The following is a 17,331-nucleotide window of genomic DNA, read 5'->3' as shown; positions in this document are numbered from 1 at the left end:
TTATTTCCTAACTTTCTTTAAAACCTGTGAAAAAAACTCAGCTGCTCTGAAATGAGGGACATCCCCCATAAGGATTACCTTTTCTTATAGCTGTACTATGTGTATGATTGGGTAGATTTCAAACACCATTAGAATTTCCATGTAAATAGGAATTCTCATGTTACCAGGGTGATAGCTGCTGACAAGGTGGTGAGGTTATTTCCCCCCCTGTTTTTATTGTTTTATTGTTGAGTTTTGAGAGGTTATGGACTTTGAAGTCCATTCTTTTTTTTAATCTGAAGTAACTCAGATCATTTGTTCAGAGCATGCTGTAAAACTTAATTCTTTGCTTTTGAGAAGGGGAAAGAAAGGGAGAAAGGTGTGTAGTGTGTGGAGCCTTTCAGGTACACTTGCATGTTTCTTTTCATTTTGGGAAAGCTGATAGTTATTTTGGAATTTAAATACATAGAGGGTACCCTTTCAAGTTTAGAGCAGTGCTTTTTAAAACCATGTATACAGCAACCTTCCTGTCCACCTAAAAATAATAGGGTGTGCTTTTGGTCCAGATTACTACATCAACAACCACAGGCTGTAGCTCCTGTTTCTTAAATATTGCAAAATTTCATGCCTGTACTAGTGAACATTCTCCAAACGTTCAGATAATTAATTGTATATCTGCTACAATCCTACCAATTTTACAAGTGGGAAAAGTTGGGGTTTGATGGTACACTATTTTTTTTTGAAAGTTCCAAAGAAATAGTGACAGTTCTGCCTAAAAGTAAACATCTTTCTAAATTTCATGCATGAAACTGTAAAAAGACTGTAGACAGTGTAGAAGTTCTTTATGAATAATTTAAAGTAAAAAGATATTAATATGTAGAATAGTGTGAATGTAACTTAACCGTTTCCTTAATGGTTTGTTTTACTTTATGTGGTAAAACACTTTGCCTTTGTTTAACTGAATCTGTATCTTTAAGAGATTATCTCTCTATTTGTGAAGACTGGCTTTGGTTATCCAGGTTAGATATAAGTAGATATTACTTTTAAAAATTATTTGCACCAACAAAGCAGACAAAGGCACTCTAGCCTCCTTTTGAGTCAAATGGCTTGAGGTGTTTTCTCCTAAAGAGTGCGCGCCTCTGATTTTTATTTTTTGCTGTCAGGAGTGACTGTTTAGAAACTAAGGATATATAATAGGAGATTTTTGCATTTGTCTTGGGAAACTAAAGTGTTTTAACAAGAAGTGAAGAAAATAGCATTCATCAAAAAAAAAAAAAAGAGAAAAACTAAATAGGCTAAACAGTATGATTGAGTTAAAATTTGGATTGCTCCTGAGTAATGGTTGAGATATATGAGTGTATCTGAGGTTTTTTAGTCATCTTATATTAACAAGGGTAAGGAATAGATGGGAATAAAAAAGAGGTTGTAATGGAGCTGGCAGCCACAGATTCTGCTTTCCAGTGAAGATGAACATCCCAGGGCTCCCTGCCTGGCCATGGCTCCCTTCCTGCTCTGTTCAGCACAGTGGAGTCTGGACAGTCTGCCAGGTGCAGGACTTCTCCCTGCATGCCTGGTAAACTGGGAGCCCCACCATGGATACCTCTCTGGAGGCTGAATTTTCTTATACCCTGAAAAAAAGAAAATCATGGAGCTAAGAGACAGGCTTTTAAAATCATAATTAATGTAGGGCTGGTTGCTGACATGAAGAGTACAGTAATTTCACAATTATAAGCCGCACTGAGTATAAGCCGCACTTCTGGGTTTCAGCAACTTTTTGGTTTTTGTCCATACATAAGCCGCACCTGATTATAAGCCGCATGTTACAATACAGAGGGTGATAAAAGGTATCTGTTCTATCACCATCTGTTGAGGGTGGGGACAGTGATCCTTATCTCAATGGCAGATAATTTGCTAATGGGCCATCCATTGAAACCAGGCAAGGCATTGTTCTTTATCTTTTCACACCCCATCCTTCCTCCAGCCAGTCATTGTCTGCTAATGGCCCATTGAGTCCCACTGCGTGACTGATAAAATTACTGCATCCCATTGAAAGTTGCTCCAGCCAGGGGGAAGAGCCCAACATTTCTTACCAAGATAAAAACAGAGGTTTTGGGACAATAAGGTAGCCCCTTTCTCCACTGGACTCCAGAGGAAAACCGGATTTCTCCACATCACCACTGGACCTCCAGAGGGAAACTGCACCTTCTGCAGGAGCACTGCTCCAACTAAGCCACATCTGTCACTGCAAGGGGACTGCAATCACCATTTAATGGGACTGCTACCAACACCCTGCCTGACGGTGTCAGGTTGTACTCTGACTGTGTCAGGGTTTGGAGTTTGTTTCTTTGTAGTACTGTATTTCTATTTTAATTTCCCTAGAAAAGAACTGTTATTCCTAATTCCCATATTTTTGCCTGAAAGCCCCTTGATTTCAAAATTATAATAATTTGGAGAGAGGGGGTTTGCATTCTCCATTTCAAAGAGAAACTCCTGCCTTTCTCAGCAGACACCTGTCCTCCCAACTAAAACAGCAACTTTTTGTTCTTTGTCCATATATAAGCCGCACCCGATTATAAGCCGCACTTTGGGTTCGGACCAAAATTTTAGTCAAAATGGTGCGGCTTATAATCGTGAAATTACTGTATATCTCAGAGAATGTTTCACTGTAAATCTCACTCTGTGTGTCATTATTTTTGTAACTCAAAACAACACACCCCCCTTATATGCCTTTCTTTACCAAAGGAATTTTTGCATTGATGTTTGACACACAGTAAATCTTGATAGCTTGAAGGTTTAATTAGCATCTGCTGGTCAATGATCTGTTTCCACAGAACAGCAAGAAAGTCTGCTGAAAGGACAAAAATCATATCCCTCTCTGAGATTAGCCTGGTGAGGTGAATGTGTATGTGCCATCTTAGAAGGGCTTCTGCTTGGAAAAGTGCCATTTCTTGCCTTGCTGGGTATCACTAGAATTAACGCTGTGGGATACTGCTTAGCTTATACCACGAGTCAGGTTCCTAGCTTAAAAAAAATAAAATAGCCCTGGGTAAAATAAAAAAAGCAAACTGAAACATCTCCTGAAAAAAAAAATTGGGTGCACATGGTGCGTGAATGATTTACATTTAGTTGCAACCCCTCTACATGTGCTAATAATACCATTTTCTCTGAACTTTAAGCTCCTAAAAGTATAGATTGGCTACAAAAATTTGGGAGAATTGTGAATATGCTTTCTTTTTATTATTATTTTACTTTTTTCCTAAGTTGTTTTTTTTTTGAACACTCAAGTTTTTAGTTTTCTTCTTTAATGATTTTATTAACAATTATATAGAGGTCTAAATTTATTTTCTTTAATAATTTAAAAAGACAGTTTCTTTCTTTTATTTCTTTAATCATGCACAGGATTTTTTAGCAACCAATTTGGAACTAGATTATCTTTAAAATTCCCTTCTAGCCCAAACCACTTTCTGATTGTATGATTCTAATCTTAGGTAAGTCTTTAGCATCTGTGGGGTGTATCTAGGTAGTGAGCAGTGCACTTAATGTGCTGCCTACTGCGGCGTTTGCTGTCATTGCTGAATGCTTGTGACACTCGAAGGGAAGGGATGGGGTGGTGGAGGAGAGTGAGGGCCCTTTGAATCACACACATGACATGAGTAGTCCTTGTCTTTGGACAGTGAATCAGTAACTGTTGAATACAGAAGCACTGGGCAGCTTTTATTTCACCAGCCTGTCTTGTGTATAGGGGTACAGGTTCCCTGCTGGTACCTCTGCTGTGTGTCTGCTCTGGCTGCACAGGCTCACTCTGGACAGGAGATATAGGCATGCTCCCAGAAAAGTGCAGTTCCCAAGCAGCTCTGAATCCCTTGTGAGTGTTTTGTTGTGGTGACAGTAGCACCTCACACTGTTCTGGAGCACCTCCGCTCCAGAACATGCCCGACGTGACAAGAAGCTGTTACGTTATAAACAGCTGTCCTATGGCTGATGTGAGTCATCCTGAGGCAAGATATCTGTTGCCTGGAGCAGGCAATACAACTGCACACAGAGTTAAATAATAGCCAGGGGACTGTTATAATATGGTATGTGTGCCTGTGTTGATGAAACTGGGGAGTATGTAGTGATATGTCTCAGAATCTTCTTGCAAAATGTAGTGTGAATGTGGCTATTGTGCTCCAGAGAAGGCTGGGACTTCTCCAACATGGATGTGACAGGGACATGCCTTCCAGCAAAGACACTGACATTCATTTAACAAAGTAAAAAAATAGCGTAGCCAAAGCAGAAATCTCTTTGGAGTTCTATGCTTAAGCTCCAACAAATCAGGTCACAAAATCAATTTCTGGCTGCTTAGGTAAGTCTGGTGATATGTCTGTCCTAACTTTTATTTTCAAATGTTTCCTGTACATACTTGACCAGTGGTAGAATTATGTTCTCTTTTGAAGTGGGCCAAGCATGCAAAATTGGTGAAGACAGAGAGTAATTAAGAAAAACATTCTGAGCTGATGGTCCAGAGATCAAACTTGACCCAAGAGAAAATGAGGAATGCAAAATACTGGATTTCACTCTGTACTCTAAGGTCTACCTGCATTTTATTAAAAACACCCTGAACTACCAAGCCACCATCCTGAAACGTGAAAGACTTGGACTCAAACCATCTTTAACAGTGAAATATTTAGATTCTGGCTTTTCTGTGTTCTTCACCAGTGCTCTGAAAAAGATTTAGGGTGCAAAATACCTATATTACCAAAGTGCAAATTAAGGGTTTTTTAAGAGTTTTTTTTTTATCTGAAGATGGAGGGAACATTGGTAGAAACAGGACTGTATTTTGTGCTATTATCTGTTCTTCAGGGATTAAGTAATGAAAGCATCAAACCAAAGACAAATGTGGATTAAAATATAGGTAAGGTATAGTGACAAGGGCTAAAAGACATCTGTTAGAAAGAAATTATTTTCAAAATTATAATCAAGAATTAGCGTCCCATTTGAGCAGGGAGCCCAAGAGATATTGTCCCTGTAAATTTCAAATGCTTTAAGGCTTCTACATAACTGATAGTTTTCAAAAAATATGGCATGGGTCAATTATTGTGCCCATCTTTTAGTAAGAATCTTAATGGGGGTTCTGAAACCTGATATAATATTGACAGTGGATGAATACAGTAATTCCAGGATACAAATTATGCAGGAACAGTAAAGTAGCTAGTTTAGACATGATTTTTAAAACGGTTCAAATGAAGCAAATAACAATAAGGATGAACTTAACAGCTTCAGTCCACACAGAAACTGTCTTGACTGTTCTGTTTTTGCATAGAAAGAGTAAATTGTTAGAGCTATGATCAGCTTTATTCAGAATGTGACAGAGGTGAGCTGAGAAATACCAGAAACAGTAAGAGAATTAAATTTCATAAGGTGAATCACCCCGTTAATTTCTGTGAAACTGGAGGTAAATGATACACTAAGGAGAGTCAAAGAGTACATTGTTAGAGCTATGATCAGCTTTATTCAGAATGTGACAGAGGTGAGCTAAGAAATACCAGAAACAGTAAGAGAATAAAATTTCATAAGGTGAACCACCCCGTTAATTTCTGTGAAACTGGAGGTAAATGATACACTGAGGAGAGTCAAAATGGCATTTGCTAGAAAGTAAAACATCCTTGAACTGCTCACTCCTGAATATTATCTGCAGGACCCCCATCTTACAAAAGGGTATAGTTAAAATAAAGAGGTATATTACTAATTGTAGAAAATGGAGGGGAAGTATGCTGGAAAACAATACAGCTCGGACCATTTTGGCAAAGGTGAGATGAAAATGGATATTCTGTATTTTTGAAAACAAAAAGGGGGATCCCAACTGAACTCTTTGGAAGCAGTTTTAAAATCCAAACAAAGCAAATAAACACAGTTTAATTGTACAACTCATTTCTCAAAGAAGTTTTGAAAACCAAAAGAATAAATAGATGCAAAGAGTTGTTTTACAAATACATTTAAGAAAGTTCCAGAAGCGGCTATTAAAACCAGTGATGTGCAGTGGCTTTTAGTTCAGTAAATCCGTAACATACAGGTCATTGGAAATTGTCAGCATGCGTGTTAAAATAATTCATGGAAGCAGGATATTTAATTTCTTTCTTATTTCTTCTAAGCATCTGTTGCTGATCCTCTTAGGCACAGCAAAGTAGACTGGGCACATTTTTGACCTCCAGTATTTTTATGCATAGATATGTAACAACCAACTCCTCTGAGTACTCAGGATTTATTGATGCCTGTGGTCAAAAGTTTTTTGGTAATGGGCCAGAGGGCTTTGAGGGTATTTTGGTGATCTCAGTCCACCTCTGCTGGATTGACCCTTCCTCGATAGCTCCTGACCCCTTCTTGTCATCGCTATGCTTTATGTGGTCACCATGGACCTGAACAGGGAAGTGGGCCCCAGAAAGGTGCTGCCCTACCTCCACAGGGCCTCCCTTTCCAGCCACCACCTGGTCTAACTTGCCTGCTTGAGTGGCCATCAGTGTTTGAGGGGTAGCAGTGCATTAACTCATTAATGTCCAAGCTTCTATAAGATGACAAAATTTAACTGCTGTTTTTTAACCAATTAAAAAATTTAAATTATATTTTGTTCAGTATGGTGATTGATGCTGCTTATCTAAAAAATAAAGTCTTCTTGGAAGATTGGCAAACTGGACTCACGTGAAGTATCTAAAATACAAGTACAGTAGCTACATTGGCAGAGTAGGCATTGTATTTTACATGTAAAGCCAGATTGAAGTGAATGCTGTTAGTTGTATATTCCCCACTGGAACTGATGTAAAGGTTTTGTAAGAGCATTGAGTACTTGGGTCCTGGCACTGTCCTACTGAAAGATATCTCTCACTGGTAAGCAAGCCCTCTCTGTGGAGGAAGCCTCCCTATTCCCCTTAGACATATCACTTGTAGCCTCCATATGAACCAGAGAGCATGTTTTTACAATACTTGTTCCTTAAAAGGGAAGTGGGACTGTGTGAAACGTAGCACCCAGAGAGGCATTCCTGGCCATTCTGTATGCTAACAGGTATTGAGATATTGTGACTCACTCCTACTCGGCTTTCAGAGTTGGTGGTGTTGAGCTTTGAAAAAACATGCATATTTCTCAAAGCAGGAGATAGGCTATAGAATAAGATGCTTCTATAGAAACTATTAGATAATAGCAGAAAAAATTTCAAGGCTCAGATTTCTAGGGTGAAAGAATCTGGCATTCCTGCTGATGAAAAGAAGAAACTAGTCTTCCAAGACCACCCACCTCAGCAAAGCTGGTCTTCTTTTCACTGAAAGCACTAGAAAAACAGTAAAATAAGAATGCATTTTAATACCCATGAACTTCTCTGTTACATCACTCTAGAAAAAAAAAATCCCATTTATATATGGGAATTTACAGAAAAGAAATCTCTTGAAACTAATGCTGATGTGATGAAATCCAGAAGGAAGAGGCTTTGACTGATTGTCAGAAATCACTGTTTCCTATTTTTCAGTTTGGAACATACGAAATGAGTTGAGCATGCTTTTATTTCCCAGAACTAGCAATTTTCTGTCTTTGGAAAGTTTTAGAGGGAGGAGCTCAGAGGTGCTGTGGGAGGGACTAAAATTCATGTTAAAGTTTTGGCACGAGAGGGAGAGCTGTCAGAGTAGAAGGTTTCTTCTGAGGTTTTGCTTTTTGTATTTTTTTTTCAGTTTAGGATGATAAGTATTTATGTTCAGATTCTTCTAATAATTCTCTTTTGGAATACTGATTGTCAGATTATTCCCAGGATTGAAGAATGTGGACTTTCATGTTCTCAGGTAATCTCTTGTTCTAATTTGCTGTCTATTAATATAGTAGCTATATGCTGCCAAAATAATTGTAGGAAGAAAAAAAAAAGCAAAAAGAGAAAAATGTTTCAGCTGTCCTGAAGATTCATTTTATATTCCTGTCATTCTGAATTAAGTATCCAAAGTTGCAAAAATTACTCTGAAAGGGGGTAGGAAAATGCATCTTTACACCATTTGCATCTGCTGCTGTTAGTTTAAAGTCTGTCTTTTTTATTTGAAAAAATTATTTTGTTCATATTCATTACTTTTACACAGTCAATTTTTACAACAGCAGTGGTGCCAAAGATATGTGAGAGGGAGGAATGAGAGGTTTCAGAAATTGCTAATTATGTTAGGAATATAGGAAACCCTGACTTTGCTGTGAATAAATGAACTAAGCATGAGAAAAAGGAAAACATGTTTTTCATTTCATTTAATTACTGAATGTAACTTCAGTATTAAACGTAATGACTTCTGTATGTGCATGAAAGGAGTGTGAACCATACTATCTCTTTAATAGCTCTGGATTTTGTATGATTCCAAATATCCCCGCAAAGGGGCAGTATGGAGATACTCTGCTCAGCATTCTGAAGTTGTAAGCATAGATAGAGTACAATGAAAGATAAATTAAAAAAAAAAAAAGATTAAATAATAGGCAATCTGACTTGCAGCCTTAGTGGAGGAGGATAACGGTGAACTGGCTACAGAGAAGTGAAATTGATAGTATGAAAGAACCTGTCTATCTGTATAAACTTCTGCTTGAAGATGTCAGTATTTACGACAAGCAGTGAGACGTTCTAAAGATTCTTTAGATGTAGTGGTACTACCCATATATTAAGTTAGTCCATGTTAAAGCAATTCATTCTATATTTAAGATGTGTATCCTAGAAAAGCAGTAGAAATAAAGGTGCTTATAAAATACTAGATTGAGAAAAAAAACCCCTCTCTATATTTAAATATTCATGCAGTATAGTTAATGTTCCTGTATTCAAGTTCTTAGTCTGTATCTGCTTGGATGTTTCCAGAATAATAAAATATAGCCATAAGAGATTAATCTCTTGATGTACATGAATATTTTTCAAGAATTTTTATGTACTTATGTTCATGACTGCAAATACACTTGTATTTTAAATATTTTATGCTCCTTGGTCTGCTGCAATGAGAGTTTAAAATAGAAATGATTTACCATTCTAATTTATTCCTCCAAAGAGTATAGGAATATAAGACTCAGCATGTAAAAATAAATATCAACCTTTTTTGATGGGTTTCAGTTTAGGGGATAGGATTTACCTCTGGGGACCTTAAAGGGTGTCTTTCTCTGTCAAACCATAGGTATGTATGTTATGAAGGTTGATTCACCAATTGCCTATAGACACAACCCTGAGATTTGGCAGACTGCAGTCCCTTTCTTTACCTTCAAGAGTGTGTCTAACACCTTTTCCAATACTGAAGATCGATTAACAGAAAGTGTGTTTTATTTTTCTTATTTACAGATGAAATACTTTGTTTCCAGTATAGGAGAATCAATCAATCAATCAATCAATCATTTGTGATATTAGGAACAGGATTCAGTTCATGTTCTGTATGTGATGTTCCTGCTAGTTGTATTCAGTAGAATCTTGAATGCATTAATGACTTTTTAAGACAAATATGTTTTCTCAGAGGGAACAATTATGATCTCAGCAGGCTAAATTACTGCCAGCATAGCATTTCAATATAGTGCAATGCACTTTAGCTGCAAGAACTTTAGAATCTCATGACTAGCTTGTTAGAGGAAACTTCTTGCTTTTCCTTTGAAAGTAACTTCAGTATCTCTACGTAATTGACCATGATTTGTGGGCTCAATCCAGCTCATGAGTTATCGCAAAAGGGAGCAGTCATTCTTCCCCATGATGTGTAACTCAGTGTTCTTCATAAGGGCACTAGTCAGGGGTTACAGTTTGCCTTTGTCTGTATGAAATATGTGTGCTCCCTTCTGCTATAGCACATCAGATCACAAAGTAGAAACACAAATTGTTTCCAGCAATTTCCTTAATGTGATAATGAGATATTGTAGTTTTAAAACTATGAGTGATTTCTGCAGCTGCTGTTGCTACAAGTGAATATTATAGAAATTCTTTACTTCTTATGAAGTTTTCCCAGAAGTTTGTACAGTAAATTTCTCTTTTGCATTCAAACTTGAGGCTGTGTGGTTCTTCATAAGGCAATAGGGATAAGAAAAGCAATTAATTTGAATTTTTCAAACTATGGGTAGAAGTTTTTTAGCAGGTTTAATAACTGAGACTGTTGAGTTTGACCAGTAGACTAGAGTTCAGTGTGGCTGTGCCCAGTAGATACTTGTGAGCAGTTTTGACCTCAGTGGGTACTCCTTATCAGAGTAAGCTCTGGTTGTACTTAGGAGGGAAATAGTGACATAACTATTTGGAGGCATATGACATGCAAAATATCTGCATTGAACTTTTATCATAACTTTATGAATCATTCTTAATTTACCATGCGATATCCTTGCACTGCCTTGTGTAAGGCAATATTCAGGTTTCATTACTGTAACACAAACTGTGCATCTGTTCAGTGCAGGAAAGGAACAAAAAGAGAACATTGGATGTTTATCCCAGTATTATGTGAAATTCAAAACAGCATGACAAATATACAGTTGTGGGTGGAATGACGGCAAATGAATAACTAAGCTTTTATTATGTGTTATGATTTATTTCTTCTTCTTTATTTTAATAGCTTGGCTTTAGAGCTCACATTTATATTCTAGTACTCAAAGATGCTATAGAATATAAATGTTATAGACATGATCTCCCCACCCAGTAGGAAACACAGTTATCAACCAAGTTTCCCCATAAAAGCATAGGGGAATCCCAGCCTGCAATTGAAACTGGGTTTGTGCCCTACTCATTTTACAATCCACATTGTTTGCAGGCTGTACACAAAGAAATAGGCTTATGCCAAATTTGATTCAACAGCTGGTAAAGATCAAGAGCACTACATTAAAAAAATACTCCCCAGAATACTATTAAATACTATTTGTATTGTCTGCCATTTAATGCGGTAATGTTTCCAAAGTCTATGGATAAAGAAGGAAACACTAAACTGAAGCTGGGATTTCCCTCTTATTGTAAAGGTTATTGGCAGCAAATCCTTGATATAACTGTTGCTTGTTCCTGCTATTCATAATCAAAATATGTGATGTTTCTTTACTAGATATTTATACCACAAATCAGACCATTTTTGCTGAATACTACACACTACAGAACCAGTGATACAGTATGGCCCTTAGTACACAAAGTCAGCTGACATAAATTGGAATTCTTTGTTCATTATTAAGCAATTCATATTTTAAAAGTGACCCCAAGCCTCTAGAAAATGGACATGATAATATAGGTGACATAATTCAGTTTTTATCTAAAACCTGATTGAAAACATGATTTTAGACATGGGAAATGTTTAAAGAGACTGATCAGAGACCTGGCTTCCTCAGGGTGAGTGAGGGAGGTACAACGTGAAATCCCATCATAGGAACACAATTCAACACAGACTGTTTTGGCTATGCATTGATACATCTGATGACTGAGGGAGAGGCATAAAAATATAAAACATATCCTTTACTAATATCTGCTGAAGTGCAGTACAATCCACGAGAGCATGCCCTAGACAGAAAGCCTGGGCTCTACTTCTCTGCCTGTCATTGAATCACTTGTGTGGCCATCTTCAAGTAATTTCATTTCTCTGGTTGTCACAAGTACAAAAGAGTTCTGACCTTCCTGTGTGGTGTGTCTTAATTATATGTTTTCATTAACTGCTTTGAATGTTATAATTAAGTGCTCATTAGATAAGCAGTTAAGGGGCTCAGTCATATTGAGTCATTGTATTAGAGTGATATTAACCCATTTGCTTGGATATCCTGGCTTGTCTTCTCTGCTGGTACTTAGAAGAGCTGAAATTAAGCACATTTGGGTGGCTTATATCCATGACTCTCCATCTCTTATGACTGTTTTGTATTTGCTTTTTGGGTCAACAATAGCTTGGCAATGACCTAAGACAGCTTCCTGTTGTGTCCTATGCACTGGTTGGATGCTGTCAAATTTCCCCTACCCCTGAGAAGGAAACAGCCAGGGACAGTACAAAACAGGGACTTACTGCAGTGTTCCTCAGTGCTCCAGAATGTACCACCAGCTCCTGTGAGAGAGGTGGAGATGGAGAAAGCTCTGCCATTCAGAACTTGCAAAAAAAAAATGCAATGGTAGCTTCTGGGCTTTTTCCCTTCTCTCTTCCTCAGGAACTCCAGAAAAAGGTTGCAAGGTCTGGAAAGAGACTAGCCACTGGAATAGCAAGCACAGGATACAAGCAGTCATGAAAGTTGGGGGCACAGACTTAACAGATGTTGGAACTGGTCCTGACAGAGTGTCTTGGAATTGAAACACAAGGCAGTGCTAGAAGCTTCACCACGAGACATCAGCATCAGTTATGTGCAATCAGTACCCATGGAAGGAGACACATATTTAATAAACTCAAAAAGGAATATGTAAGAAAGCTTGGCAGAAGATGGGAGCAGCTGGCCTTTATTATTGGCAGCAAATTTTACCTTACAAATCTCTCTCAGCTGTAATCTTAGGGATCTGCTCTATCCTTCAGCTCCATTTGGACCCAAAACTAAGTACTGGATATTGAGAGTTAGAAGTAGGTGCTTTCCACAGCCATATGACTGCTTTGCAGTTGGAAAACTGCTTGTAATTTGATCAAATCTGGGTGTGGCAGGTTTTCTAGGAGTGGTAATAACTTTAATGAGACCACGTGGTGTGACCTAGCTGGAATTCTTGCAGTAAGGTCTAGGAATAGTTTAAGTTGTACTTCTGTGGAGCTGTCAGTGCTGTACCTGTTACATTGTCAAGTCTGTTTACACTACTCCATTCTTCCTCTCCTGCCAGAATGCCTGTGCATAGGAGAGAACCAGGGATGATCAAAAATGAGAAGGACCAAAAGAGGTCTGAACGACTTCTTTCTAAGGATAGTTTTGGATAATCTCCTGGCTTTTTGGCTCAGCATTGAAATGCTAGGCTTTGCAGATGGATGGATGGATGGATGGATGGATGGATGGATGGATGGATGGATGGATGGATGGATAAATTTGGGCCCAAGAAAGGAGTTTCCTCGTATCTCTCTCTAAAAGTAATTTGTTTCTGGGAGCCATAAGTTTCTCTGTGCTGTGTTGTGGCTTGGTGGTTGTTCAAACCAGGATCCCACATTTGAAGTTCTATGAATTTCATTACTATTATCCCCACAAGAAATCCCTAGGTTTTATATACCAACCTGCTACACATGTTCTCATAGAAGTTTTCATACTGTCAGAACAATATATGTCCTTATAAATTTTTTCCTGATTTTGTTAACATTTATTGGCTATTTTTGATAACCAGAACATTATTTGCCATCTTAAAATTACAAACCAGAAAATATGCCCCAAACTGCTGTGTGCTGCTGAGGAAATTCCAGACCAACTCTGAACTACTTGTCTGGGAATGATCATGGAACCAGTAAATTCATGAACACTCAGTTGTGATACAGGCATATCACAGCATTACCCCTGCATTCACAACCATAGGAATTCACTGGGTCAGAATTTTCTGAGGTCATGAATAAACTGGAAAGTCACAGTAACTAATGATGCTGAGCACTGGGATAGATTGCCTGTGGAGCTTATGGAGATCTCCACACACACTAAGAAAATTCAGCCAAGATATGTCTACTCTAGTTCACATATGTATCAGATAAAGGTCTTTCTTCCTAAGCAAAAATGTAGAGTAGATGACATCTTGGGGTTTTTTCTAAGAAAAGTATCTCTGCTTTCATTCATTCATCCTCTTCCCTTTTATGGGATCTACAGGTAGTCCTTCAAATAAAATTTGACTTAATCCTTTGAAACAGTCAGCAGAGCCAAAGAATTGTTTTGCTCTATGGCATGTGCTGTCTTTCTGGCATGCAGAATATATGACTTGCCATGAAAACATGCAATCTCATTCAGGAAATGCCTATGCAAAAATGAGGAGAGTTTTAGTTTTAATTTGCAAATTACCTGTGGGTCTTTCTGTTGCAAGGAAATGTTTCAACATAGTTGCTTTGAATAAGTGTGGTAAATTTCAATAATTTCTGGAAAACTGTTTGTCTTGCTATTGCCTCTACTTGTCTGCATATTTTCAGAGAATATGAATCACATAAACAACACTGTACAGTACTACATGTGCATTCATTGTCTTTTCTTGGAAAAACTTTGAGGAAATAGAATTTATTGCAGTTAAGATTTTTCACTATATCTAGTTTTTTTTCCCCCTTCATCCCTGCTTTTTCCCATTTCCTCCTCTCCCTGATTTGCTGTTCTTTTTCCCATGACTGCAATGATTTTTTTCCTTTGCTTTTTGAATTTTGATATCTTTGTTATAATTTTTCATAATTGCAGTTATCAGATTTGAAATTTTCTTCTGTTTAAGGAGAAAAGGGAGAAACATCATTTTAATCAAAGCTTCAAAACCTGGAAACATATGCTCCTGCTTTGAAGGGAGTCTCAACCCTGAAATGCGGCCTCCAAAGTCCTGGAACTATTATAAGAAATTTTTGCCAAGTGTGCTATGTTATTCTAAATTTTAGTATGAGTTTGTGATCCATGATGGCAGGGTTAGCAAGTTCTCTTTTGTTTTCAAGTTCCTGCACCTCCAAAATTTCAGGGTGCAACATTCATCCGTTTTGTAATGGTGCTGTGTTCCTGTGGTTCTAGGTTATTAAATACAGATTCAGTGGAGATCATGAGAAAGCATTAGAGACTTATCAGGGCAGTATGAGAAACCTGCGTGCTCAGCATGGTGCTGCATCAGGAAAGGGAAGGGAAAAGGTTAAGCACCCGGTTAGTCTGATCTCCACTCTCTAGAGCCCATAACCTGAGTTATGAGCCAGAGTTTGATGTTCTCTTTGTGGAACAGCTGCTGAGAGCTACTCTTCCAAAGTTTCAGTTTCTGATTTGTTTTCTACTGACTGCTTAGAATAAAATGTAAGTAGGAAACAGATCTCCCACGTGAATGTTGAAAGCACTCAACAAATTCAGCTTAAAAATTTCACTGTCTTCGCTGTCCTTCTCTCAGACTAGCATTCTTCCACTTCCCCTCTGTATATTCTGACTGCTTTGGCAGAAGGCCTGGGAAACCTTCTCTCATTTACCAGGCAGTGTGTCAAACAGACAGCTCAGAACTGCTTCAGTTTGAGGAGGATGTTGAACCTGGTGGTTCCCCGAGATAAAAACATGAAAACTGGAGTATAAAAGCTGGAAAATGCCCATATTCTGCTTTCCTCTTCTAAAATTTACAGTTTGAAGGAGGCTTGAACTTTGTTTTAATCTGTTACTCTGAAATCTCCAGCTACCTGCTATGCTAGGTGATGTGGATGTATCTCGCTGGGAGTGTCTGCTATCCCTGCCATGAGCTAGAGTTGATTCCAGTGTCATTCTCAACACAGAATTGCATGCATCCAAGGATATTTCAGATTAGAAAAGGAGGTGTCTAATAAGCTTAGGTGCCTCTAGTATTATAGATCATGGTGCTGAGCTCAGATTACCACGGTTTGCTTAAATTATATTTCAGGCACCTAAGCCCTCTTTTAGATTTGGCTGACTTAATCCTTTTGAAAATGGCTGAAAACTTTGGCTTTATTTCACCACCCACTAATGTAAAATCCTCAAAGAGAAATTGCCTTACTTGGGAATGATGTGACCCTTTTCTCATGGGAAAAGCTGATGTTTGCATAGGTGTGTTGGGTCTGTGAAGTTTTGGTAGCTTCTTCTGTAAGAAGCTGCCAGGCAGTTCCAGGACAGACACACTGCTGGTCAAGGTCGAGACCATCCGCGATGGTGGTACCCTCTGGCATATCAGCTTTCTGTTGTCCCCTGATGGAGCAGGTGGATGCCTTAAGGAGGTTGGGACCCTGTGGGAAGCCTGTGGTAGAGCAGGCTCCTGGCAGGACCTGTCTGTGGAGAGGGAAGCCACACTGGAGCAGGTTTGCTGGTAGGATTTGTGACCCTGCAGGGGACCTGCACTGCAGCAGTCTGTTCCTGAAGGACTGCACCCTGTGGAAGGGATCCACTCTGGAAAAGTTCACAAAGAACAGCAGCCCATGGGAAGGGCTCATCTTGGAGAAGTTCATGGAGGTCTGTCTCCTGTGGGAGGTCCCCTTGCTGGAGCAGGGCAAGGAGTAATAGTATAAGGAGTCCTCTCCCTGAGGAGGAAGGAGCAGCAGAGACAAGGATGATGTGATGTGTGATGAACTGACTGCAGCCCACCTTCCTTGTTCCTCTGGATCACTGAGGGGGAGGAGGTGAACAAATCAGGTGTGAAGTTGAGTCTGTAAGGAAGAGAGGGGTGGAAAGAAGGTGCTTTAAGGTTTGTTTATTTTCTCGTTAGCTTACTCTGATTTTAATTGGGGATAAATGAAACTAATTTCCCCAAACTGAGTCGATATTGCCTGTGATGGCAACTTCTGGGTGATCTCTCCCTGTCCTTATCTCAAACCATTTTTTATTCCCTGTCCAGTGGTGGAGGGGAGTGACAGAGTGTCTATGTTGGGCACCTGGCATCCAGCCAGGGACAACTCACTGCAGTAGGCAAAAATATTTACCCCCACTTGCATCAGATTCAAAGTTCATTCAAATCAGTGGAATGTGTCCACCCAACCATAGTGTTCCACAATTTCTGAATGTGAGCAGTGTGGCATTTTTCATTTCTAAATTTCGCAGTGTACAGCTCAGCACTGAGCGCTACTCCTGGGACTGACTCTAGACATAAACTAAAAGAATGGTTGCCGAGAGCAAAACAGTGAGGGCTTTGCTGCATGTGCCAGAATACTGGAAAACTAGGCCTGCAGTATATCTCCACTTTTTGCTGAGTAATAGTGTTAGGATATATGAGAAGACACTAACTGGAATAGAAAAGTACAGTAGTTTCACGAATACAAGCCGCACAGAGTATAAGCCGCACTTCCGGTGCCTCGACAATGTTGCTGTCTTTGTCAATAGATAAGCCGCACCCTGAATATTAGCCGCACTTTCGTTCGTAGCGAGAATCCGTGCGCAGCTTTCACAAATTGGCCAATTAGTAACAGGATCGCGGCATAGCGCGGTTTACTGGCCCGGGGCGGGGCCAGGCAGGCTCGGCCTGCTCATGGTTGCCGACGGGGCCGGCCGGGTGGTGCTGCAGCCGCTGCCGGGCTCACTGGCCCCCCTCTCCCGTCAGCACCGCCCTGCTGCCACGTTTGCTTGCCCTGCCAGTGGGGCAGCCGCCGCCGCCGCTGCCAGGCATGCCGGCCGCCCCGCTGCTGCGTTTACTCGCCCTGCCGGCGGGCCAGCCGCCGCCGCCGCTGTGAGGCACGCCGGCCGCCCCGCTGCCGTGTTTGCTTGCCCGGCCGGAGGGCTGCCGCCGCCGCCGGGCTCGCTGGCCCCCCTCTCCCGTCAGCATCGCCCCGCTGCCGCGTTTGCTCGCCCTGCTGGCGGGCCAGCCGCCG

At 39.7% G+C, this 17,331-nt stretch overlaps 1 protein-coding gene across 1 annotated transcript in view; it reads left to right on the top strand.

The window, feature by feature from the left end:
- The first annotated feature begins 15,682 nt into the window (after window positions 1-15,682).
- IL17REL (interleukin 17 receptor E like) overlaps window positions 15,683-17,331 on the top strand; it is a 37,488-nt gene continuing 35,839 nt past the window's right edge. The window contains exon 1 of the mRNA XM_033057592.1: window positions 15,683-15,775. Within this exon, the coding sequence (XP_032913483.1) occupies window positions 15,683-15,775 (93 nt within the window). The remainder of the gene's footprint in view (window positions 15,776-17,331) is intronic.

This window comes from Catharus ustulatus, chromosome 4 (assembly GCF_009819885.2).
Source record: "Catharus ustulatus isolate bCatUst1 chromosome 4, bCatUst1.pri.v2, whole genome shotgun sequence".
Classification (NCBI taxonomy): Eukaryota; Metazoa; Chordata; class Aves; order Passeriformes; family Turdidae; genus Catharus; species Catharus ustulatus.
Note: the sequence above shows the minus strand (reverse complement) of the source record. Positions and strands in the feature narration are given on the sequence as shown.